This window comes from Gobio gobio, assembly GCF_949357685.1.
Source record: "Gobio gobio genome assembly, chromosome: 23".
NCBI classification, from domain to species: domain Eukaryota; kingdom Metazoa; phylum Chordata; class Actinopteri; order Cypriniformes; family Gobionidae; genus Gobio; species Gobio gobio.
The window spans coordinates 12888840-12916687 of record NC_137119.1 but is presented as its reverse complement, the minus strand read 5'-3'; the positions used below and the strand labels follow the sequence as shown (position 1 = coordinate 12916687).

Below are 27848 nucleotides of genomic sequence, written 5' to 3'. Positions count from 1 at the left end.
TGGACTCTGACCTGGCGGGCATCGATGTACACCATCCACACTTACACCTGGTAATGTTTCCGACCTGCTCTTCACCCCAAACCAGTAAACTTTTTCCACCCGTAATGGTAGTACTGCCTGGTCCCCTCGCCGTATCGGCTCAAACGCATAAGCAATTTAACTTTTTATGGGCTCAACAGTCCTTTCAAGTTCATCGTCCTCCATTTCAAAACATGTGCGTGTTAAAAAAGTAAATAAATGCTAATATCCCTTCACTGGCCAACGGCGTGAACCACCCCTGTGATGTCACACGCGGTTGTATTGCAAGATGGCAGCACCCTTTCTCCAAAAGCTATAACAAAACATCCTTTTTTCTTTAAAATACTCACATTAATCATGTTTGTTATATAATGTTTTATTAAAGTGGAAATCAGTTTACTAGGCTAAATAATGACAACATGATTGACTGTTTCATTTCCACTTTAAGAGTCATTGAATCTGCTCAGAAGAACGTCGGGGCCGCACAGATCTCAAATCGTAAATATTCACCTTGTTGGATATGTGCGATTTGAGATCTGTGCAGCCCCGATCAGAATCCTTTTTGCGAGGGAACTAAAAGTTTCTCAGAGGAATGCAGACATTTGTTAGAGAAGGCAAAAGCATTTCCAACACCATGTCACCTTAGGGGCTCCGTAGGAATGGAATTTGTTAGTGTGTGGTGTGCTGTCTTGGTCACAGCGTGCCACTCCACACACTATAGGAACAAAACTAAACTATTAAATATATATGTTTTTTATCGTCATGTTTGTGGTTTTTTACATTTTGAAAATCTATTAAGATTTTAAAAATCTTAATTCAAAACAAAAGCGTAGCTTGAAGACGCCTGGATTTCGTGGAGCTTTTATTATGTTGCAGACGACCGCTTCCGCTTTATCTGGTCATGCATATGAGGGGAAACGCAGCACTGTTTTATTATATTAGATACATTATTTGAGTGTGTTGAAAGTTATGTTATAATGCTTCTCTGTGCGTTCACTCAGCGGCTACTATGAGACACTTGTTGTACACTACAGTAAGCTAGATCGATATTAGACATGGTAAAACATGGTACTCGCGTTAAATCAAGAAAACAAGATTTAAACAATAAGACTAACTGTGTTGAGCTATTTAACAATGATTCGTTTCCTGTCAATGAATGTATCCAAACAGTTGCTCACCTGTCTAATTAATCACATAAAATATAAAAAAGTATTTGGTGTTTCCATGGTTTCTACGAAATAAAACACGGAAATCAAGGGTAACGCGGGGATGATGTCATTGATAGGTGACGCACGGTTAAAATTGCTTATATCTCTGGATTTAAACATTCTTGGAAACATTTGAGATAATGCAAGTACACAAGTCAACAAAATATATAACATTGTTCTAGTAATTTTTGGACATTTTAATCCAAATACCTTACATACTGTGCCTTTAAGTGTCTTTGGGTGGATGACAATCAAACGTTATTTAAAAGCAAACTGTATGAAGTGAATTTAAAATGCTAACTTTTAACATTACTATTAAGTTTTTCACATTTAATTTATAATAATTTAAAAGTTCACTTAAATAGTCCTGTAGGTGAGACGAAAGAAAGAAAGAAAGAAAGAAAGAAAGAAAGGAAAGAAAGAAAGAAAGAAAGAAAGAAAGAAAGAAAGAAAGAAAGAAAGAAAGAAAGAAAGAAAGAAAGAAAGAAAGAAAGAAAGAAAGAAAGAAAGAAAGAAAGAAAGAAAGTCTCTTAACTATTATGATCTTATATAAACTATGTACAAGAAGTACACACGAATTAGAAAATAATAGTTTTCGACGCCGTATAACACGTCACACTGCTGTCACTGCGTGACATGTCATGTCAACCAAACCCTTTACAGCTGGAAAAGCAGATCTGTAGCACTTCGTAGTAACTTGATAAAAGCTCGCACAACTCAGGAAGTTAGAGTCCCCAGTTATACAATCAACATGTTAAAGCAGCAGGTTAGCCCTGGGGATAAATTAGCCTGGGTTGAAGGAAACTAGTTAGTTTAGCAGCTCTTATCTCGACTCGAGTAAGATGGCTGGACCCATGTGAAAACAAAACAACTTTCTGCCACCAAACGTCGGTGTGACGTTTACTAAACAACGTCGTACACACTTTCTCAACTGAAACCAACGGCATACAAACTTATTTTATAACCCAGATAGATATGTTTCTCGTTACTTCCTCGTTGTCCTTTAAGGTCCCGGACGAAATGTAATAGTTTCGTTTATTCTAAGGGTGAGGGAGTTATCTGTCATTAGTAAAAGACCTCAATCAAATTAAAGACGTTAAGCTGCGGAATGATATATGCGCGCTCTCAGACTTTGTAACAATATGTCATTAGAATGTTTCAATGTTACTCTTCACACTCACACAGGCTGCAACTATCGCCACTTTCCAATGAAAACCAAAACAACACTTGTTTTTCACTTCAGACATCAAAATAGCGCGCCTTTTACCAAAACATAACTATAAACACCAACATATAAACAAATAATCAAGGCGGAAAGCGTATGAAATGATGAAGAGTAGCGAATGCTTACGGAATTGATGCAATTCTTTTTTCCTTTCCAGCTTCCAGCCAACTTAATTCAGAATGTAATCCAAGAAGAAACTTTTCCCAAAGCTCTCATGTGGATTAAGCGTTTGGTACGATATTTCAGGTCGAAACATTCCTCATTTGGGTGAAAGAAGCATAGTTTTCCTCGATTATATCAATTTTAAAGTTGTAGCGTTTACTCCATCATGGTGGCCATGTTTAAGAGAGACCGAAACACTGCCTGTCACGGCAACGGACAAATAGACCCACTTTAACGTTTAAGACAGTGCTGCCGTTTAACATTGCGCACAACTCGTACAGAACGTCTATAAACCGAATATATGAGGTGTGATGTGCTAAACACGTACGTTATTTCTGTTAAAAACTAAATGGGGACATTTTTAAAAAGTCTCACTGACCCTGCGGAGTGATACACGAGGACATACTCAAGGTAAAAAGACTTCTCAGTCGTCAGCGGTGGGCGGTAAAACGCGGAAGTAGATTCTAGAAATCGAGCTGGATTGAGTCCATGTCGCCTATCAGCATAGAGAAGGCAGTATTACTTCACTCAGAACCTTTGATAATTTCTTATCGCAAAAACAAATATTTTCAGTTCTTAATTGACATTTCTTAAATGTAAATCACACATATTAGCCTACTAATGTGTAATGTTTTTTTTCTTTCTTTTTTTTTTCTTTTACAAAGTAAACCTTTACTTTCTCTTTGTTAATACATTACATATATTGTGTGAATTGTTTTAAGTGACAGTTTCATTCTTGATTTTGACATAAAGGCTGTATTTTCCTTTATTCTGTATCACCCCACCTACACTACACTATTCTGAATACATACTCAAAGTAAATAAATAAAACAACAGATAATCACACTAAAAGATGTACTTCTACTAAATAATCATATTAATGGGAAAAGGGAAAAAAAGACATTTAAATGCACAGATTCCACATATTTATTTTGAATTGGTAATGTAAATACCGGGCAGTAATAATCACAAACTCACGATTTCCAGGTCAGCTATTTTATATATAATTATAATTAAAATAACTAGCTAATCCATGCATTCTGGCATTTTATTCAGTTTTTTCTTTCATTATAATTAAAGAATATTCATAGCAGCAATGACAAATTCAACAGATAAATGCACAGTATTCCATTTACAAATCAGTTGATCATTTGTCCTCAAATATTTCAAACTTTCATTGTAACTATAGAAAATAAAACCCAAGATAAAGGAATAAAACACATAAAAGCAGTGTTTTAGAAGTACATCAGTAATCTTCTGTGTTCTTTTCTCCTAATAAAATAAGAGGCTCATTAAAGGTCAAGGATTCTAGGGAAGATGTCCAAAGCCGTCCAGGTGCAAGAGGAAATGAGCTCCTTTGCCTGAAAGAAGCACCAGTGTTTGAAAGACAGTGTCGCACTGATGCTTTCATCGCTCTGCTTCAACACGTTTCCTCTTTCCCGCTCACTGAATGATCCATGCTGTGTGTGTGAGAGCTAGCGCATGGGAATGGTTACAAAAGGGTGTCCTCAGTGTTTAACAAGTAATAAAATTGATTATTTTCAGTAACAAACACTTAAGGGATTTTTAAGGGGTAGATTTACATGCTCTGCTCATAAACATAATTTATAAAAATAAAAAAAAAGTTTAAAAAAAGTATATCCATCTAGATAAGTCCCTTAAACTGCATAACATTTTCAAAAACTTCACAAATGATAACAAGGACCTCTTATAGACATTTTGGCTATAGACTACATTCAACAATATATAGTTTTAATTATTCTACAGAAAAAAAAACAAAAAAAACTTACCACTATTAAAAGGAGTAGTTCACTTCAGAATTAAAATTTCCCGATAATTTACTCATCCCCATGTCATCCAAGATGTTAATGTATTTCTTTCTTCAGTCAAAAAGAAATTAAGGTTTTTGAGGAAAACATTCAAGGATTTTTCTCCATATAGTGGACTTCATTGGCAACCAACGGGTTGAAGGTCCAAATCAACGCAGTTTCAATGCAGCTTCAAAGGGCTCAGCATGATCCCAGCTGAGGAATAAGGGTCTTATCAAGCAACAATCGGCAATTTTCTAAAAAAATATAAAACATTATATACTTTTTAACCACAAATGTTTGTCTTGCGCTGCTCTGCGATGCGCCACGTATTACGTAATCACGCTGGAAAGGTCATGCTCACATGACGCAGGCGGAAGTATCGCTGAAAGGCGATATCTTTTTTGTGAAGGGCGTTTGGCTTAGACTTTGCACGTTTGCTTTGTAAACACTTGATCGGTACTTTCGCCTGCGTCACACATGACCTTTCCAACGTGATTACGTAATACATGGCGCATCGGAGAGCAAGACAAACATTTGCTCAGACCAACCTGAGCAAGCCAAGCCAAAGGCGACAGTGGCAAGGAACCAAAACTCCATCAGGTGGCATAATGGAGAAAAATAAACCTTGAGAGAAACCAGGCCCAGTCGGGGTGCCAGTTCTCCTCTGGCCAATTAACAAACAGTGTATGATTATTATTCTGGCAACCTTACAGGTCAGAAGTCATATTAGATCGTAGGGGTGTAACGGCTAATATAGTGCATATATTTAGTGAAAGATATTATTTATCTAGTGAATAAAATTCTGTGGACACTGAATGACTGCCTGAGGTAAATGTGATGCTACGTGACATTGTTTAGTTTACAAGCAGTTATTGAGGTCTTTCCGCCGGTGAAACACTGATTGAGCGATTGCAGCACATATGATACGTGACAGTAAGTTATAATGTATCCTCAACATACCTTCAGATGTTCATTCATGTTTATTCTTTAGGAAGAGATGATCGATCGCGGTCACAGATGATCGCGCGCATCGCATGGCCGCTTTCAGTCATGTCACATTAAAGAGCGTCAAAACGGCATTTATTGTTTGAATTTCGTGATAAATGTTGATCGATGTTGGTGTGGGAACTCGGATTGAAGTGTGTTCCGCACTTAAAACATGCCCACTGTTAACTGTTAAAGATTGCATTCAGAAACCGTTCCGTACACGCGTGCACCGAACCGAAAGCCCTCTACCGAAATGGTTCGGTACAAATTCGTACCGTTACACCCCTATTAGATCGTAATATTCGAAAGATCGGAGGCATCATGCCGGAGATGGGTTTATTGAGAATGACGTGTCGATTGAACAATTATTAATGGGAATATTCTAAAGATCGGAGTCATCATGCCAGAGACAGGTTTATTGAGGATGCCGTGTCGATGATGCAATTTCAGGGGAGAGTCTAATTGCCACGGTCTTTGCAGAAACTTCAGGGATGCGTTGGTCATGTCTGGGCGCAGGTCCACCATCTGATCTGGATACGGCCCGGATCCGGCTGACTGCAGTAACCCTCTGGATATACAGAGAGACTAACATTAGTGCAGATGCCATTCTTTTTATGATGTATTGTAACGAGTACATCAGGTGTTAAGGTCCAAATCAATGCAATTTCAATGCAGCTTCAAAGAGCTCAGCACGATCCCAGCCGAGGAATAAGGGTCTTATCTAGCAACACGGCCATTTTCAAAAAAATATAAAACATGATATACTTTTTAACAACAAATGTTTGTCTTGCGCTGCTCTGCGATGCATCACCTATTACGTAATCACGCTGGAAAGGTCATGCTCACATAAGGCGAAAAACTCCATCTCATTTTCTCCTCCGACTTCAAAATCGTCCGACATCGTTGTTTTACCTTTTTTTGTTTAGGTTGTTGACTTTGCACGTTTGCTTTGTAAACACTTGATCGGTACTGTCGCCTACGTCACACGTGACCTTTCCAACGTGATTACGTAATACGTGGCGCATCAAGAGCAAGACAAACATTTGTGGTTATAAAGTATATACATTTTACTTTTTTCGTTTAGAAAATGACCGAACATTTCGCTAGATAAGAGCGTGTAGAGCCCTTTGAAGCTCCCTTGAAATAGCAATTTGAACCCGTTTCTCCTAGCCTGACAAGCAAGACCCACATCAAGATGTTGGGTCTGGGAACACACCATTGGCAGGGCTCAATCCGAGGGGCAGGATAAACTGTTGTCTTTCAAATTCCCTCTGCACACAATAGGATAGCGCTACAACCAACCAGAGCAACGAAGAAGGTGAAACGGAGCTAGTTTTAACTAGTCAAGTCAAGTCAACTTTATTTATATAGCGCTTTTAACAATGTAGATTGTTTCAAAGCAGCTTTGCAGTGTTAAACAGGAAAATAATGCAGCATAATTTTATTCAGCTGTATAGACTTTAGGCTTTAGATCAATAATTTGATCAGTAATTTAGTTTAAATGGTTAATTTAGTTTATTAATTAGATTTATTTCGATGTTTAGTTGAAAAATTTAGTGTCCCCAACTGAGCACGCCAAGCCAGAGGCTTAGTTAAAACTAGATAGATTTAACTTTTGCCATATCCGGTGCAGAACTCAGAACACGTCTTCCTTTTTTAAGAATGACTTTAGTGCTGTTCTTTGTTCTTTTCTCAAAGAAAAGCTTAACTCCAAGTCTTCCAGAGTCGCGGCTAAATATTCCCGCGGCTAAATATTCCCCCGCAGCCTATATTCCCCCGGATGCTGATGCCAAGCTTGCTATGAAAGAACTTCATGCAGCCATCAGTAAACAACAGACTGATCACCCGGAAGCTGCTTTTATTGTTGCAGGTGACTTTAATCATTCAAACTTAAAGTCAGTGCTACCCAAGTTTCACCAGCATGTTTCCTGCCACACCAGAGGAAACAAAACCTTAGACCATGTTTACACAAACATGGCTGGTGCTTACGTTGCGACACCCCTCCCCCACCTGGGACAGTCAGACCACATCTCTTTGTTCCTCATCCCCAAATATTCACCCCTCATCAACCGTGTGAAGCCATCAGTAAAGACCATCAAGGTGTGGCCTGCGGGGGTTGATTCCACACTCCAGGAAAGGTTTCTACACACAGACTGGAGTGTGTTTGCTTCTCAAGCCACCAGTGGCGCTCACACGGACATTGACTCCTACACCTCCTCTGTATTGGATCATATCAATACCACCATTGACAGTGTTACAACCCAGAAACAGATCACCACATACCCAAATCAGAAGCCATGGATGAACAGGGAAGTGCGACTCCTGCTGAAGTCACGCAATACTGCCTTCAGATCAGGAGATGCACAAGCCTACAGCGCATCCAGAGCTAACCTGAAGAGGGGCATCAAAAAGGCCAAGCACTGCTACAAGCTAAAGATAGAGGGTCACTTTTCCAACTCTGACCCTCGACGCATGTGGCAGGGCATCCAGGCCATCAGTGATTACAAACCCCCCCACTCCACCCCCGCAGCCACTGATGTCAACTTCCTGAACGAGCTAAATCACTTTTATGCTCGCTTTGAAAGAGACAACAGAGAAACTGCCACCAAGCTCAAACCCTCAGCTGACCCACCAATCACACTCTCCTCCACAGATGTCTGCAAGTCACTGAGCCGGATCAGCGCGCACAAGGCTGCTGGACCAGACAACATCCCTGGTCGTGTTCTCAGGGCATGTGCGGAGCAGCTCGCTGAGGTTTTTACAGACATTTTCAACCTGTCTCTTGCCCAAGCAGCTGTACCTTCATGCTTCAAACGCACGTCCATTGTGCCAGTGCCAAAACACTCTAACCCGAGGTGCCCTAACGACTACCGCCCTGTAGCACTCACACCCATCGTTATGAAGTGCTTTGAGCGGCTGGTCCTGGAACACCTAAAAGACTCTCTACCATCCACATTGGACTCACACCAGTTTGCCTACCGCAGCAATAGGAGCACAGAGGATGCCGTTTCCATGGCACTGCACTCTGTGCTCACCCATCTGGACAATAAAAACACTTATGCACGCATGCTGTTTGTTGACTTCAGCTCAGCATTCAACACTGTCATCCCAACCAAGTTAATAGCCAAACTTGGAGACCTGGGCATCAATACCTCAATGTGCAACTGGATTTTGGACTTCCTAACTGACAGACCCCAGAATGTTCGTTCAGGATCCACCTGCTCCACATCCATCACACTCAACACTGGTGTACCACAGGGCTGTGTGCTAAGTCCGTTTCTCTACTCCCTCTTCACCTCCGACTGCAAGCCTGTGTATGGATCTAATTCTATCGTCAAGTTTGCGGACGACACAACGGTGATTGGGCTCATCAGCAACAACGATGAGACTGCCTACAGGGAGGAGATCCAGCACCTGGCCACATGGTGCACCGAAAATAACCTGCTCCTCAACACCACCAAAACGAAGGAGCTCATCGTGGACTTCAGGAAGGAGCCAAGAGGCACACACGACACCATCCACATCAATGGAATGGCTGTTGAAAGTGTCTCCAGTTTCAAGTTCCTGGGGATCCACATCTCAGCGGACATGTCGTGGACGACCAACACCTCCAGCCTGGTCAAGAAGGCTCACCAGCGCCTCTTCTTCCTGAGGACACTGAGGAAGAATCAGCTCTCCTCGGCCATCCTGGTGAACTTCTATCGCTGCGCAATAGAAAGCATCCTGACCAACTGTGTGGCAGTATGGTATGGGAGCTGCTCTGTTGCGGAGCGCAAGGCACTGCAGCGGGTGGTGAAAACTGCCCAGCGCATCACAGGGACTCCACTGCCTGCCATCGAGCACATCCAGAGGAAACGCTGTCTGCATCGAGCTCGCAGCATCCTCAAGGACTCCTCTCACCCAGCCCACAGACTGTTTTCTCTCCTGCCCTCCGGCAGGCGTTTCAGGATCCACCGGACCAGGACCAGCAGACTAAAGAACAGTTTTTTCCCCAGAGCTGTCTCTTTATTGAACTCAAACCCCCGCTGATCCACTCCCCTCATATACTGATAACTCTCCTACCTCACATCCACCTTCACTTTGTTATTTGCACTACCGACTCTTTATTACAGTAACAACTGTTTACTTATTCATCTTGCACTACCACACCGTAACTGGATTATGCTCATTTGCACTGCCGACTGTTATTTACAGTACCTACTGTTTACATTTGTATTTTGCACCGTACTTCTAACTGTAATATGCAATCACTTCCACTGCACTTTACACTTTTTTTCGGATAGCTTCTGTCCATAATTTATTGCACTACCTTAATCCACTGCCATATTCCTAATTTTAGCCTAACATATCATTGTATACCTCTATCTGTAAAATTCTGTTTATAGTAATAGCCATCTGTATATTATATTATATTCATAGTACATATCCACCTGTAAATTCTGTTTATAGTATTAACCATCTGTATATTATTCACTGTACATATTCACCTGTAAATTCTGTTTATAGTAATAACCATCTCTCTATTTATAGACATATTTATATATACTCAGTACATATCCATGTCCTGCACTTATGCAAACGTTGTATATCCTGCACTTGCTGCTATTGCACTTCTGGTTAGACCTAAACTGCATTTCGTTGCCTTGTACTTGTACTTGTGTAATGACAATAAAGTTGAATCTAATCTAATCTAATCTAAAGCTGATTCAAAAGATCGCTGTTCGCCAGCTTCTTTGTTTTCAATTAGCACGCGGAACCGCCGCAACTCTGCCGTCATTATGTTAAGCCCGCCCACCGACTCTATACACGATGTGATTGGCCTGACTAGGGTTTGGTTTTTCAAGCTCGCAAGCCAATGGAGAGTTGCTAGACGACCCTGGCTGCAAATTACATTTGCTGCCGCTAGGGTGCTTCTAGATTTCTAGGCTACGTTTCTCCACTATATGGAGAAAAATCCTGGAATGTTTTCCTCAAAAACCTTTATTTCGTTTCAACTGAAAAAAGAAAGACATGAACATCTTGGATGACATGGGGATGAGTAAATTATCAGGAAATGTTTCCTGAACTAATCCTTTATGATGAATAATGACATTGGGGGTTGCTGCGGCAAAAAATGAGCAAACGTAAGGATTCGAGCGAGTTTGACAAGGGCCAAATTGTGATGGCTAGACGACTGGGTCAGAGCATCTCCAAAACTGCAGCTCTTTTGGGGTGTTCCCGGTCTGCATCTATCAAGTGATCCAAGGAAGGAACAGTGGTGAACCGGCGACAGGGTCATGGGCGGCCAAGGCTCATTGATGCACGTGGGGAGCGAAGGCTGGCCCGTGTGGTCCGATCAAACAGACGAGCTACTGTAGCTCAAATTGCTCATGAAGTTAATGCTGGTTCTGATAGAAAGGTGTCAGAATGCACATCGCAGTTTGTTGCGTATGGGGCTGCATAGCCGCAGACCAGTACCCATGCTGACCCCTGTCCAGCGCCGAAAGCACCAACAGTGGGTACGTGAGCATCTGAACTCAAGGTTGGTGGTTCTATCCCCGGTTCCACCTGACCAAGTGTCGAGGTGTCCATGAGCAAGACACCTAACCCCAGCTGCTCCCGATGAGCTGGATGGCGCCTTCCATGGCTGACACCGCCGTCGGTGTATGAATGAATGGGTGAATGTGAGGCAATATTTAATGCCCTTTAGTGGCCTTGGGTCTGTTTAAAGCGCTATATAAATGCAGTCCATTTACAATGTTTTCTTTTACATCACGTGGATGGCCGGGCGCATGTGCGTCGCTTACCTGAGGAACATATGGCACCAGGATGCACTATGGGAAGAAGGCAAGTCGGCGGAGGCAGTCTGATGCTTTGGGCAATGTTCTGCTAGGAAACCTTGGGTCCTGCCATCCATGTGGATGTTACTTTGACACGTACCACCTACCTAACCATTGTTGCAGACCATGTACACCCTTTCATGGAAACGGTATTCTCTGGTGGCTGTGGCCTCTTTCAGCAGGATAATGCGCCCTGCCACACAGAAAAAATGACGAGTTTGAGGTGTTGACTTGGCCTCCAAATTCTCCAGATCTCAATCCAATCGAGCATCTGTGGGATGTGCTGAACAAACAAGTCCAAACCATGGAGGCCCCACCTCGCAATTTACAGGACTTAAAGGATCTGCGGCTAACATCTTGGTGCCAGAGACCACAGCATTTGTTTCTGTTATAGTGCAGAAACCCATAAAGTTTACACATTAGGTCAGTAGGTCAATAGGCTGTTCAAACGCGTTTGACCGCATGAGTGTCTACACTACAACAGCAATCCAGTCAAATGCGTTTTCGACTACCTCTGTCTGGAAGTGGTCGAAAGTGGACAAACTCAAAACGCAAAACGTTTTAGACCCCGTTAAGGCCTGTATTTAGTGTCGTCCACTTTTGATCCAACCAAAACACATCTTAATAATAGGTGTAAACAGGGACTTTGATAGACATATTACCAGGGTGTTGCTATGCATCACTTTGTTACTAAATTGGGTTGCTAGGTTAGGTTGCTTAAAGTCACCATGAAATCAAAATGGACAATTCTTCTTTTTAAAAGAATATTTCAGTATTTATTATAAACTATTTATCTGTGTACATTATTATTATTTTTTAAATTTGTGTGTCCTAGTAGTCTTTAATCAAATAACTTCTCCCCCTGGCAGCTTCATCTCTTCTTTTCTCTGATGATGCATTTTATGGCGCAAGGGTGGGACAATAACCTTCAGCAACCGGTCACTCACATGAGATCATGGGCGTGGTAGTGGGGGGAAAAGTGGACCTGACTACCCAGGGCCCCGTCTAGGGAGAGGGCCCTTTGAAAAGTCTGGAATATATTTTAACATGGAACATGGGGGCCCATCAGGACTGCCTATGCATAGGGCCCAGGATTTTGTGCTACACCCCTGCATGAGATCACAGCAATAGAGTGATGCTGGTATGACGTCACTTTTGTAGGCCAACCGGAAGTTAGCATCACACTGGTTCCCTCAACAAAAACCCAATAGGATTTTCCCATAAGCTTTAGGATTGTCGCAAAAAACAGCTCTGTGATCAACAAAAGTTTATGATAATTACACGTTTTATCCATCAAGATAATTTTCACAAATGAACACAACTTTTATGAATTTTTAAGCATAAATGCAGTCGCCAGAAGTAAAAAGCTAAAGGTAGGCTATAAATCAACTACACCACAGTCACTAGACTTCAACGTCACCATCTCTAAGTTTCCCACAACTCTTTCTGTTTTTATCTAAAAACATTTAGACAGAACGTTCGAGTTAGAATAGTTTATAAGAGCACAATTATGAGCATAACAAGGCTGTAAAACGGACTTACCTTTTTTGGCGTGATGACGTTTAATGTCCATGACATCCTCTGTAGTGCCATTTAACCACTTGTTAGCAACCGCCTTTTTCAAGATGCATAACTTAAAATACATCAGTATTAACCCACTCTTTATGTCATAGAATAAAATGTGAAAGTGTCTTGAACTTGTGTTCACCACAGACCTTATATCAGCCATTTAACCAAAATTCCATTCGGGGCGATGGAACCGGAAGTGCTAAAATGCTAACTCCCTTCCGCGTTTTGGCCTACAAAGTGATGTCATACCTGCACCACTCTATAGCAAACCATGATTCAACAATCCAATCAATTCCAGATTCAAAAAAATCAAGTCCCACCCTACATTATTTCTTGTTCCCGAGAAGCTGTCAATGGGTAAGAAAAAACTATTGCAACTTTAGTTTTATGCCGACTTTAATAATTAGGGGTGTGTTCAAATCCATAACACTATTAGTACACTAATGCATACACTTATGATTAGTACACTACTGATGATTTACTTCGCAAACACTAGGACATTTGAATTGATTTAATGCACAGAATAAATGAATGAATGTATGTTTTATTTTTTCCAGGAAAGGTACAGTAAGGTCTTCATTAGCCATTATTTAACAACTAAACCTTAAATCAAAGTAGCTTTCTGTATTAACCGTCCATAGAAATCATGTCTTTAATTGTAGTTTAGAAAGGAAATTGAAAAAGTATTGCACTGATCATTAAACACACAGGCAGACAATAAGTGGACATTTTTAGGACCATTTTCTTTCGCCAAGTAGCCCTCATAATTGTGAGACAACCCAAAAGTGCAAGTGTCCTGTGCTGAGAGTTTCAGTACATGCTCACTTGTCACGTACAAATTTAATACCGTCTTCCATGACATGAAATGAGCATTTTTTGACACCTTTGGTCATTATGCTGGTACATGCTGTGGAGAAAACCTGCTTGTGGTCCTTTGACACATGACTTTTAGTGAACAGCATCCTGTGAGTTACTATTCTCTGCCATGCTCTGCACAGGTAGGGCTTGTCAAAGTCTGTAGCACTTTCAGCGGACCTCCACCTGTGAGAAGATGATAATGATGATGATGATGATGAGCCGGGCACATCTGACACCCCTGGAACAGATCCATAGTTCCTCATGATGGCATGAGTGGTGGCGAAAATCACAATGCCATAGTTTTTGCGGAGTCTGTCCAGCAACTCAGTGCACTTTCTCAGGTTAGCCTCCTGACAAACAGTGCTCTCGCCGCCATTGAATCTGTCCACCCAGTAGAAGGCTGAGATGCTGTCGATGACCAGCAGGCCGAGTGAGGGCTGGCTGGAGAAAGTGTTTTCGAGGTAGTGCAGGGTTAGGAGAAGCTGTACTGAGCTGTTGCAGTGCACTACAGACAGCCTGCGTAGACATGAACGTACCCTCTCCTCGGGTTCGCTTTCAGAGCCGTCACCCTCCTTTAAGTCTTCGGCCAAATGTCCCTCCAGAGCGCTCACTAAGCGCAGCATGTCAAAGTGGTAGTCCGTGTCAATGAAGACCACCCCGACCTCCAAACCTCCATTCTGCACTGGCATGATGCAGCGGATGATCAGGTGGTACAAGGTTTCTGTCTTACCTGCACCCTCCATGCCATGAAACTCCACAACGTCACCTGTACGGATGCAGAAATGAATTGAGATTTAAAGGGCACATATTATGCTTTTTTTATATTTCCTTAAGTGTGTAATATAGCTGTTTGTGCATGTGAATGATCTGCAAAGTTACAAAGCACATCTTAATAACACAATACAAATTTTCATACCAGTTGATATCAATTATTATCACGATAAATGTCAAATCTTTATTCCTTCCAAGTTTAAAGGCAGATTTTTGCTCCCAAGTGAAAGTTGGAAACCTGGGCCTGTATTCTTAAAGCTTCTAAGAATCCTCTCAGAAAGCTCCTAATTTAACTTCTACGTAGAAGTCTTGGCTTAAGAGTGATTCAGGACCAATCTGAGAGCAACTCTGAGCGAGCAAAGTACAAAAACTTGTATCTTAGTTAGGAGCTGGGGCTGACCCCGTTGCTACGCATGACACAGTCTTTTGAATACTGTGATTGGTTGGTTGTCCAAGAAGGAAAAAAAAAAAGAGCGCTTTTAAGTATAGGCGTCATTTTTCCTGTTTTACCGTACTCTCTCTATCTCTCACCCACCCACACACACACACACACACACACACACACGAACACACACACACACACACACGCACATACATATTTGTGCAAAACAATTTCCAAATTGTTGACAAGACTAAGTTTTATAAAACATCTGTTTAACTTATAACATGAAAGTAAGGTTAACTTAGAGAACAACATTTTCAGTTTTACTCAAATTAGGGTGATGCAAAAATAAGTACACCCCACTGAAAGTCTCTGGAGCAAAGCTACATTTTAGACTACAGGTGAGTCTAATTATTCATTACACAGGTGTCCAGCAGACAGTTGACTATAAAAGGGTGTTACTTAAAGAAAATCCCTTCCCATTTCATTCAGTCAGCAATGGCACCACATGGAAGAGAAATATCACAAGACCTGAGAAAGAAAATAATTTATTTACACCAGAAAGGTGAAGGCTACAAGAAGATCAGCAAAGCTTTACTTATCAGTCAGAATACAGTAGCAAAAGTGGTACAAACATTTTTAAAAAGATGGAACTGCAACCATCTCACAGAGATGTCCAGGTCGTCCACGGAAGTTAACACCTCGACAGGAGCATCTTCTGATGAGAAGGGTTGAAGACAATCGGCATGCAAGTTCACTGCAGTTATCTAAAGAAGTAGAAAGCCGAACTGGGGTGACTATTTCCCGTGACACAATGCAACGTACACTGCAGAGGAACGGCATGCATGGGTGCCATCCACGAAAGAAGCCTCTCCTAAAGCCTAAGCACAAAAAAGTCCGCCTAGCGTTTGCCAGGGCCCATGCTGACAAAGATGAAGACTACTGGGACTCTATACTCTGGAGTGACTGAGATAAATGATTTGAAACTGATGGCTTCAAAACTGTATGGCGTCACAAAGGTGAGGAATACAAAGAAAAATGCATGGTGCCTACAGTGAAACATGGTGGTGGCAGTGTCCTTATGTGGGGCTGCATGAGTGCTGCTGGTGTCAGAGAGCTGCATTTCATGAATTCACAGATGTACTGGTCTATACTGAAAGAGAAGATGCTACCATCACTCCATGCCTTTGGTCGTTGTGTACTTTTCCAATGTGACAATGGTCCTAAACACACATCTAAGGCCACTGTTGGATTTCTGAAAGAACAGGCTGAAAGTGATTCAGTGGCCAAGTATGTCTCCTGATCTGAACCCAATCGAACTCCTATGGGGAATTCAGAAAAGACAAGTTGAGTATCACTCTCCATCCAGCATCCAGTCTCTAAAAGAGGTCATTCTTGAAGAATGGAAAAAGATAGATGTTGCAAAATGTCGCCAACTTGTTCATTCCAGGCCTAGAAGATTTGGTGCTGTCATTGAGGCCATACAAAGTTTTTTGTTGTGGAGTATACTCATTTTTGCATCACCCTAATTTGAGTTAAACTGAAAAAATGTGTAATCCAAGTTATATTATGTAATAAGTTAAACAGATGTTATATTAAACTTACCTTGTCAACATTTTGGAAATCGTTTTTGTGTTCATTGAGATATTGTTTAAAATTTTACTTTTCAAAGGGGGTGTACTCATTTACGCTGAGCACTGTTTCTTCACATATATTCTTTATGTTCTATTTACCATGCTGTTAATGTTGTACTTAATTTTTTTGATAGAAAATGAACAGCGACACAATGAGGTTCTGAAATTGCTGTCATTGTGTGATCACTGCTTATAGAAGATTGTGAAAGACCCAAATCTTCACTGCTGCATAGTTGCATTTTTCCAGTTGCCAAATATGTTAATGCGGTGATTACTTCCATTTCTGGCGCTGTGGCATTTCTGTGCTGTGTTGATGTTAGCATGTCTCTAAATAAGATCGATCACAAACATAATCCCTGCACGATCTAATGTGTAGTGTCTTATTAACTCACTCATGCATTGTGTGCATCACGTTTCATCCATTTTCTCTGCTGCTAAAAAACTCTTAACCCTCTTAAAAGTCCTCATCTGTACTCCTAACAATTTTGGAACTTAAGACCTCTTTTAAAGGGTTAAGATGATTTCTGAATTATTTTCTTCTTTACTAGGATTTTTTCTTTAATTTCAAAAGGAAACGCCCACCTTTCTAAGCATTTTCTTAGAATTTTGTAACTAGGAGCTACTCTTTGCATTAAGATTTTTCATGAATACGGGCCCAGACCATTAGTTGTGGTTTTTAAACTACTCTTTATTGTCAAAAAATGACAAACACTTCACATTTTTGAATTCTTTCCTCTTTTCCAGTAATTTTCCCCTAACAAAATAAATATCTTAATAGAAAATTAATTAATGAAACAGGTTTGTGTTGCCTGACTTTGATGATGTGTGTCTTTGCAGTGCATGCTGCAAAATTAATAACATTACATGTTTAGTCTCTTAGAAATGCACATTTGACAGTAGCTTGAGTTGACAGTACAAGTAGCTTAAGTTAGGATGCAGATGTAAATTTATGTTCAAAAACAGTAACATCCATAAAATTTTAATAAACCTAAATTTTATTTGGTAAAATTGTAATATTCTGCCAAATATATTGTTTAACTAAAAGTAACCATTGGTCTTCCATAGTAGCATACATTTAGATCATGTTAACCACAGTAAAAATTACGCATATACACTATATTTCCAAAGGTATTGGGACACCCCTCCAAATAATTGAATTCAGGTGTTCCAATCATTTCTATGGCCAAAGATGTATACAATGAAGCACCTAGGCATGCAGACTGCTTCTACAAACATTTGTGAAAGAATGGGTCGCTCTGTGAATTCAAGCGTTGTACCGTGATAGGTTGCCGCCTGTGCAATAAATCCATTCGTGAAATTTCCTCACTACTAAATATTCTACGGTCAACTGTTAGTGGTATTATAACAAAGTAGAAGCAATTGGGAACAACAGTAACTCGGCCACAAAGTGGTGGGCCACGTAAAATCACAGAGCGGGGTCAGCACGTGCTGAGGCACACAGTGCACAGAAGTCGCCAACTTTCTGCAGAGATAATAGCTACAGACCTCAAAACTTTGTGTGGCCTTCAGATTAGCTCAATAACAGTGTGTAGAGAGCTTCATGGAATGGGTTTTCATGGCAGAGCAGCTGCATCCAAGTCTTACATCACCAAGTGTAATGCAAAGCGTCAGATGCAGTGGTGTAAAGCACGCCGCCACTGGAACCTAGAGCAGTGGAGACGTGTTCTCTGGAGTGACAAATCATGCTTCTCAATCTGGCAATCCGAAGGACCAGTATGGGTTTGGCGGTTGCCAGGAGAACGATACTTGCCTGACTGTATTGTGCCAAGTGTAAAGTTTGGTGGAGGGGGGATTATTGTGTGGTTGTTTTTCAGGGGTTGGGTCTGGCCCCTTAGTTCCAGTGAAAGGAACTCTTAATGCTTCAGAATACAAAGATATTTTGTGGGAACAGTTTGGGGATGGCCCCTTCCTGTTCCAACATGACTGCGCACTAGTGCACAAAGCAAGGTCCATAAAGATATGGATGAGTGAGTTTGGAGTGGCGGAACTTGACTGGCGATAGAACCCGATAGAACACCTTTGGGATGAATTACAGCGGAGACTGTGAGTCAGACCTTCTCGTCCAACATCAGTGCCTGACCTCACAAATGCGCTTCTAGAAGAATGGTCAAAAATTCCCATAAACACACTCCTAAACCTTGTGGAAAGCCTTCCCAGAAGCTGTTATAGCTGCAAAGGGTGGGCCCACTCCATATTAATCCCTATGGATTAAGAACGGGCAGACGACCCAAAACTTTTGGCAATATAGTCAAGTCACCTTCATTTATTTAGCGCTTTTTGAAACACAGATTGCTTAAAAGAAGCTTTACAGTGATGATAGGAAATACATTTTGTTTTTGAAGAAAAGTTTTTGATTAATTTCTGTTGTAAAAGCTGATTAGTAATTTAATTTGGTGCCATTTAAACAACACCATCTTCAATTAAAACAGAACCCCCCCAATGCGTTCCGGACCCCATCCGCAGTTCCGCACGGCAACAGCATTTGGTGGCCGGAGAATGCAAACCATGAAATAGGTTTGAAATGGTTTTGAAACTATACCATCATGATCCCTGCGCAACCCCTGAAAAGGCGAATCCATGAAAACAGCGACAGCATGTACGCAAGCATCATACGTGTTCAGCGTGTTCAATATAGTGTAGCACCTCACTACCCTTTTTAAAATTTAATTACAGTATATGGTTTCTATGGAATTTGTAACAAAAACAGTAGCCTAAATACATTTAGTCTGAATGCACAAATCCCATAGCTTAATCACAAAAATACTGTCTACATTAATAATATAATACAACTCTATATGAATATCCCACATTTCTGCCACAATAGCATGGTGCACTTAGCGTTACTACAGTAAATCCATGAGAAATGATGGCGATTTGGCGCACAGCATCTCTCCTGTTTGTCAGCGCTGGCTTTAAACTAGTTTAAATCACCAAGACATTCATGTTCTTCGCTGAATTCAAGCACTTCTCACTGGATCTCACAATGCTGTTTAGTGGTTGCATGACCAAGACTGATCAGCGAGTAAACACATCTGATATAGCGATGATGATTATTACCGTTTAATGTTTTGTTAGCCTATCCAGTTGAAGCCACGAGATGCGGCGCTGCTGCGTTGTTCATTCAAAACATTGCAGAAATAGAGAAGCCCAGTGTCAAAACCATAACCAAGATGTTCACACAGAATACATTTTCTGTGCTGTTTTTCCATTGTTTTCTATGCAAACTTGCGCTATACAGACATCTTTGACCGTTGCATCTGTGTCTCGTACAAGAGAGCCACGTTTAGAAAGCCATGTAAAGTTAAAAGTTCAACTTGTAACTCTTTACCTGCCATCGACAGAAATTTCTGTCATTTATGAGACAACGACATTGACGGAAATTTCCAGCTTTCCGTGTTTTCACTGTTATACGGCAGGGAGTGCTATGAGACCTCTTTTGAAAGAGTACTGAATCAAAAGACACATGAAGATGAAGCAGAAACAAGCGATAGCATATGTAAGCAGATGCACATGTAAAAATGCGATGATCAACATTAAACAACATATAAATCAAAACTGCCTGATGTTACTGAATGAAATGTCGACCCAGGACGAGATATAGGACTGTGCAAGCATTAGGGTGATAGACTCGATCTATACCATATATGTTGTGATCATCGTTCTGAATCTGATTGGGATGTAGTCTTTGACAAATTCGATTTTGTCAGCTTTTTGCTCAAAATGTTGCTTTTTTATGAAACTTACCTACATTTAAGTGTTCATAAAAAAAAGAATGCATTAAGCTAGAATAGGATCCGATCTTTCTTTTGATATATTGCATGTTCAGATATTCATACAACAAAATATTCTGAAGGCCATGAAAATTGTGAACATGATAAAAAAATGCAGACAGTGTCTGGAGTTTTTTTGAACTGTTATTTAATTGCCTTGAATAAACTATTTAATGTGGTGCATTGATATTTTGCTCATTGTTGTGTGGCCTCAGGAGACTAAATTATGTTTTTCAGCTATTTCGACAGTCCTAATAGCAAGACACAGTGTCTTGTTCCCCTTATCAGGAAACCAGGGTTAGTCATAACCAGAGGTTTTGGATGGGTTATTGGTTAAACATCTGAAATATGGTCTGTGGTGAACATGAGCTCAAGATATTTTTGACATAAAATACACAATAAATATTGAAAAAGGCAGTTGTTTAACAAGTGGGTAAATGGGACTACAGAGGTTGCCGGGAACGTCATCACGCCGAACAGGTAAACTCATCTACTCAAGTCCACTTTTTACTTAATCACGTCGGAAAATTCATGCTAGACCAGGGGTCGGCAAGTAAGTTTGGCATCGGGTCCAAAAATAAATTTGCCACTAGATGGTGGCCCAGAACATAGTCAAGGGATAATTTAAGAAATGAATTGATGAAAAATGGAACTAGAATTGCCTGTGACATACTATTAAAGTGTCTTTTGTAACTCACTAGCTGTTACTCTGTTAAAAAATGTATAAATTAATAAAGCAGTAGTGACACATAACCTGGCAAGTATCTTCATTCACCAACTTGCAAAACAGACCACCTTGCTAAAACACACATAAGCTGCGTTTCCACCGCAGGAACTTTCCCCAGGAACTAGGAACTTTGGGGTGGTACTCGTTGTGTTTCGACCGCAGGAACCAGGGTCTAAATGAAGTTCCGGGTAAATATTTCCCCCTCCAAACGGCCCTGCTTAAAAAAGTTTTTTCAAAGTTCTGGAACTTTCGAGGGTGGGCGCTGAAGATGCTGATCGGTTGAGCTCACGCAGCATTTTATTTCAACCGGCATTTTTAAAAGTCTTGCGAGATTCGTTCTGCGTTCAGTAAATATCAGTCTTGCTCTTTCTGTCCGATGGCGCACGTTGTCTCAGCAATCGCACGGTCAATGTCCGTAATAGCTGATAATAACATACGTTGTCTTATTTTAAATCTAGCTTTACGAGCTTTCAGAATACGCTTTAGTATCAGTGCTCGTCTCTTTTCCGCCGTTTTGTTAATCACCTCTTTAGTAAAACCAATACATAACTAGCAAAAGCAGCGCTGCTTGAATCTCCTCCATACTTGTTATTGTTGCAGACAGTATCGCACAAAAATTATTATTGTCCGTTGCTGACTGGGAGGAGCAGCCGCGCGCAGTCCCACGTCTCTGGACTTAATTTGCCTAATCTTCACAGTACTTTAGACCGCAGTGGAAACGCAGACAGTAGCAGGTCTGGGGGGAAAAAAGTTCCTGGAACAAATTGTTCCGGTTAACTTCGGTGGAAACGGGGCTATACAGTATGTGGGAGATGCGGAATGGACAAAAATAACTAGAAAAATAAAATAGGATTTGAATAAGCCCATTAATGGCATGTTTGAGTCATGCTCTTAACGAACTGTTTTATTTCCTCATTCCATATTGTGAATAATAAATGTGTATTTTAATTAGCTTGTTACACAATGGAGCCTAACTTATTGTAATAATTATTTGACATAGCCTACTTTTACACATCCTCACGTACTAAACTGCATTTTTTTTTAAATTGTTTTCGTGCTGGAGTTACGCTATTACGTCACGTGCAGAGTGATGTTAACATTTAAGCTAGCCGGTGAGAGAAAATGGCACTATCAAAGAGTCTAAAGAGGAAAGTCGACAGCGAAAATAGGGCATACAAAGAAGAATGGAAAGACAACTATGCATTCATCTTCATCCTACCTGGTTTTGTGAATGCAAAGCCAGTGTGTCTTATCTGCAACAAAGTTGTCGCTGTTTGTAAAGAATATAATATCAGAAGGCACCACGAGACAAAGCATGGCAGTGATGGCACCTTCAAAGTGGTTATAGCGATCCATTCCCCAGACTCTTTTGAATGTCTTTCAGAACTTTTCAAATAAAAAGCTCTCAATTTATCCCAAAATAAAATATTGCTGCAAAAACGTTCTCGTACTTCACTCGAGACAAATTGATTGTGAGTAACTGTTGTTGTTGTAATCTCGTCGGTTCGCACCGCCCGCTCCAATCGCTGCTCGAACCAAAGTCTTTCCGCATGGGAGTCGGACGCTCTACCAAGGAGGCTAAAGGCTGCAACCTCTAGCGTCAGTCACTAGAACGTCTCTTGACATTAGCTGGCCTCCATTACACTATCATGACAGATCTATTTCAGAACCAGCCACTATCAAAATAATCTGACTGCGGGCAGCAATTTTGGCCTGCGGGCCGCCTGTTGCCATCCACTGCGCTAGACGTAGGTAGAAGTACTGCCCCGTGTTTACAAAGCGCACGTTTGAAGACTAATACAAACATCCTTTAGCAAAAAAAGGTAAAACAACGATGTCCAATGATTTTGAAGTTTGAGATGGAGGTTTTTTTTGTGGTAAAGGGCGTTTGTATTAGTCTCTGCACGTTCACTTGGGGCGGTACTTCCGCCTACGTCTAACATGACCTTTCCGATTGCGTAATCTGTGGCGTGTCGCAGAGGAGCGCAAGATGAGCAAATTAGGTTAAAAAGTATATAATGTAAAAAAAAAAAAAAAAAATTAAATGGCGCTAGAAAAGACCCTATTACCCTCACCTAGGATCGTGCAGAGCCTCGGAAGCCCTTCGAAGCCCTTTGGAACTGCACTGATTTATACCTTCAACCCGTTGATTGCCATTGAAGTCTATTATGTGGAGAAAAATCCTGGAATGTTTTCCTCAAAAAACTTAATTTCTTAAACTTAAAAAACACCTTGGATAAGATGGGGTGAGTAAAATATCAGGAAATTTTCATTTTGAAGTGAACTAATCCTTTAATAGCCTACATTTAGCTTTTTACTTCTGCTGATTGTATTTAAAGGGGCTATATGCGTTTTTCTGAAATTTAAACTCGCGACTGACACCTGTGGCCAAAAAACAGAACTGCTCTTATTTTCTGCTTGCTCTCGCAGCGGTGGTGACGTCACATCCACAGACAGCGCGGGAAAAAAACGACCCGGATACAGGCTTATAGGTGCACCCACTGTGAGCGGACAAGGTGTCAGTATGCTCATCAGGAGATGTTTGAGTCATAAATGGTCAAATTTGGGGGCAGGGGCGTAGCCGTCTTTTCAGAAGTGAGGAGGACAGAAATGTCAGGTATAATACCTGTTTTTTTCTGACCTCTGCCTAATTGACAAATGTAATTGATCTCTTGCTTTTAATTCAGTAAGATATAAAATACACTGCTGAACAATAACCACTAATATGTATAATATTTTCCCCTATATTTTATGCCAATTTTATGATTGGTTTATGCACTACAGACACTTGTGCATTAAGTACCCATGGATTTTATGCAATGTTAAAAAAATATCACTGAACAAGGCAGTTTAGAAAAGTTAAAAATTACAATTGTTCAATGTTTTTGAAAGAAGACTTCTGCTCACCAAGGCTGCATTTATTTTATAAAAAATGCAGTAAAAAATGTATACAGTGAAATATTATGCCAATGTAAAGCAGCTGTTATCTATGTGAATATATAGTAAAAAGAAATTAAGTAATTTATTCCTGTGATCAAAGCTGAATTTTCAGCATCATTACTCCAGTCTTCAGTGTCACATGATCCTTCAGAAATCATTCTAATATGCTGATTTGCTGCTCAAGAAACATTTATGATTATTATCAATGATGAAAACAGTTGTGCTGCTGCTTCATTTTTGTGGAAACCATGATACTATTCAAACTTTTGTGGTAAGATTAAAAAAGAGAGAAATTAATACTTTTATTCATTAAACATGCATTAAATTGATCACAAGTGAAATGTATAATATAAATAAAGATGTATATTTAATAAGTGCTTTATTTAATGCAAATAAATGCAGTTAATTTCACTTTCTATTCATCAAAGAATCCTGAAAAATAAAATGCATCATGGTTTCCACAAAATTTAAACAGAACAACTGTTTTCAACATTTATAATAATCATAAATGTTTCTTGAGCAGCAAATCCTCATATTATAATGATTTCTGAAGGGGGGGGGGGGGTCATATAATATATTTTTTCCAAATAATATATTATATATTAACTTTATTATAACTTAATTTTTTAAATAATTATTGTTCTTCTTTTTTTTCCACAAGAGGTCGGCAATGTGATATATTCTGAAATGAATTAAAGGAAAACGCTGACTTTTTGGGACTTATTCACCATATCCCCCAAAGTTAGATAAGTCCATACATACCATTGTCATCTCCGTGCATGCCATAACTCTGTCTGACGCCCCCACTGCTAGCCTAGCTTAGCACAAAGACTGGAGGTAAACGGCTCCAGCTAACCTACTGCTAGATAAGTGACAAAATAACGCCGACATTTTCCTATTACATGTTGTGATGTGTATAGTTACATTGTGTACTAAGACAGACGGAAAATGAAAAGTTGCGATTTTCTAGACCGATATGGCTAGGAACTATACTCTCATTCCTGCGTAGTAATCAAGGAACTTTGTGCCATACCATGGGTGCAGCAGGCGCAATATTACGCAGCGCCTGAAAATAGTCCCCAGCACGCCTTCTGTGCAAGCAGGTTCATGTTGGTTATGTTGACGGAAGTTAGCCTATTTTCAGGCGCTGTGTAATATCATTGTGCCGCTGCACCCACGGTACGGCAGCAAAGTTCCTTGATTACTACACATTACATGATATCAGTAATCAATGTTTCAAGTATATAAATTTGTATTTATACCTCATATTATTAAATTAGCTATCATTTACAAACAATTTTCACTTCCCAGAATGCTCCAACTGACCCGATATATTGTTGATATAATGTCAATATTTATTTATAAAGTTATGTAAAAACAATGTTGTGGATATTTTCATGGCTGTGAAAAAAATCAGTCTAATCACTAGGGGCGTTAAAACAATTAAATCACACAGATTTTTTATATTAAATCACACCTAACATTAATTTATTTGGCACTAAATCTACAAATTAATGTGGAAACATAAAGACAGTACTTTAAATATTTGGTATTTAAAGAGTAAGCCATGAATGAAATTCTAAGACCGTTATAAGTGTTTTATTTTCAGTATACACTCACAGGTCACTTTGTTATGTACATCTGTTCAACTGCTTGTTAACGCAAATAGAGAATGGCCAGAAAGACAATAGGAAGGTAACAGTAACTCAAATAACCACTTGTTACATCCGAGGTCTGCAGAAGAGCATATCCGCTCAAAAAAATCAAATCCTGAAGCAGATGGGCAGAAGACCACACTGGGTGCCACCCTTGTCAGCTACGAACAGCAAACTGAGGCTACAATTCACAAGGGCTCACCAAAATTGGACAATAGAAGATTGGAAAACATTGCCTGGTCTGATGAGTGTAAATTTCTGCTGTGACATTCAGATGGTAGGGTCAGAATTTGGCGTAAACAACATGAAAGCATGGATCCATCCTGCCTTCTATCAACGGTTCAGGCTGGTGGTGTAGTGGTGTGGGGGATATTTTCTTGGCACACTTTGGGTCCCCATTGTTTAAACACCACAGCCTACTTGATTATTGTTGCTGAGCATGCCCATCTCTTTATGACCAGTCCGTGTATCCATCTTCTGATGGCTTTTTCCATTAGGAAAATGTGCCATGTCACAAAGCTCAAATCTTCTCAAACTTGAATGACAATGTTCAAGTTCACTATACTCAAATGGCCTCCACAGTCACCAGATCTGAATCCAATAGAGCACTTTTGGTATGGGGTGGAATGGGAGACTTTCATCAAGGATGTGCAACTGCGTGATGCTATCATGTATGAACCAAAATCTCTAAGGAATGTTTCCAGCAGCTTTTTGAATCTAATGCTGCCTTCACATGCTATGTATAATCGTAAATAGTTTCCTAGTTAAAAAAAACTTGACATGAATGCCTTCTCAAGTCAAAACTAGAATGTGATGAGCTCATAATAATGACTTCAGTAGTGGGAAGTAGGAAATTACCAATAACACGTGAAGGCAGCATTTGCCACAAAGAACGAAGGCAGTTCTGAAGGCAAAAGTGGGTTCAACCCAATCTAGCAAGGTGTACCTAATAAAATGGCCGGAGAGTGTATATTACCCTTAAATGTTATCATACACACAACATATGGGGGTATTTCCAGAAACATTACATCATATCAATAATCAAAGTCTTAACTGCCACCTATTTGTACATTTGTATTTATACCTCATATAATTAATTTAGCTTTTATGGATCATGGTGGAAGAACACTTCACTTCTTAGAATGCTAACCAATCTGACGTTTTGATGTCAATATTTATTTTTATAGTCATGTTAAGACAGTGCAGAGGACATTTGATGGCAAAATTATTATCAATCATATTAGTCAAAAGTATTGATGCAATTAATGTATTTTTGTTTAACTGGTGTTTGACTAATGAAATTGCATGACTTGTGTGTTATGCATAATTCCACTCAAATTCAAATTTAATACATTCAGGGTCAGTTTGATTGTACTGCACCTTGACCTGGACCGCCGTCGACAGGAAATATATTGGGTTCAATGTCCCTCAACGACGGTCGCCCCTCAAGTCTGCTTACCAACTAGAAAAACACAAACATTGGTGTTTACTGCAAGCAAGGGACAGCGTGTGGCTTGCCAGTACGACCCCATTCAAACATAATGCATGAACTTCGATTTGTACCATTCAAACATAATGCATGAACCTACATTTTTACTTCCACACCAACAAAGTTAGTTGAAAACTGTCATGATCGAATGAATCTATTTTAATGTATATCTACAGGAATAATACATGCTACCATGCTTTCAGTGGGTTTTAAACTCAAGCATATGTTAAAATATATCATTTAATAGTATGTTTTCTTAAAGCTTTAATGTGAACTGATCTGTCAGATGTACCTGTGCACCATTCTCAGCCATTCTAACTCGCGCTGTCATTTCGTTGCTTTCGCGCAATTATTTCAGGATTCTATTTCCTGATATATACGCGTTCGACCACATTTCAAAACAAAAGTCCTACAATTCAGACAACCTAATATTGAAGCCATTATAACATATGCATTTGTATTTAACTTTCCTTTTTATTTTATATTTGCCCTATTTTATAGAATATGAGAATGTATTTAGAGATTGTGCAGAATCCTTGGGTGTGTACAGTTTTAACTGGTCTTTCACTTTTCTTCTGGACTTTTAACTAAATGCCATTATTTTAGCTACTTTTTAACCAGAGAAAGGTAGGAACATATGCGATTACTTTAATTAACTTGCCATTACCTTTAGACTTCAGATATCTGTATTTACTGTCTCTGAGGGTTGTTGTTTTGATGAAAACACCAATCTTCCATTATAGCAGACACTGAGAGCTAGTAGCCTACACAACATTTTCATTTCTTGTTTGTTTTTTTTCCT

General features: G+C 40.0%; 2 protein-coding genes across 7 annotated transcripts in view; both read right to left on the bottom strand.

The window, feature by feature from the left end:
- The window catches only part of kmt2ca (lysine (K)-specific methyltransferase 2Ca), a 184712-nt gene extending 181680 nt beyond the window's left edge, over positions 1–3032 (bottom strand). For all 5 annotated transcript variants that reach the window (XR_013815734.1, XR_013815735.1, XM_079806795.1 and 2 more), the window contains exon 1: positions 2578–3032. The gene's annotated coding sequence lies outside the window, so the exon portion shown is untranslated. The remainder of the gene's footprint in view (positions 1–2577) is intronic.
- Positions 3033–13182: 10150 nt separating this feature from the next.
- Positions 13183–27432, bottom strand: xrcc2 (X-ray repair complementing defective repair in Chinese hamster cells 2). 2 transcript variants are annotated; one of them, XM_079806813.1, is made up of 3 exons: positions 27339–27432; positions 26938–27019; positions 13183–14423 (listed from the first exon to the last, which is right to left on the bottom strand). In XM_079806813.1, exons 1-3 carry the CDS (start codon positions 27375–27377, stop codon positions 13621–13623), a joined length of 924 nt encoding a protein of 307 aa, XP_079662939.1. In that variant the 5' UTR covers positions 27378–27432; the 3' UTR covers positions 13183–13620. The 2 variants fall into 2 exon arrangements, with proteins under 2 accessions (XP_079662939.1, XP_079662940.1); XM_079806814.1 differs by having other exon boundaries at positions 13187–14423; positions 27147–27386.
- Positions 27433–27848: the final 416 nt, after the last annotated feature.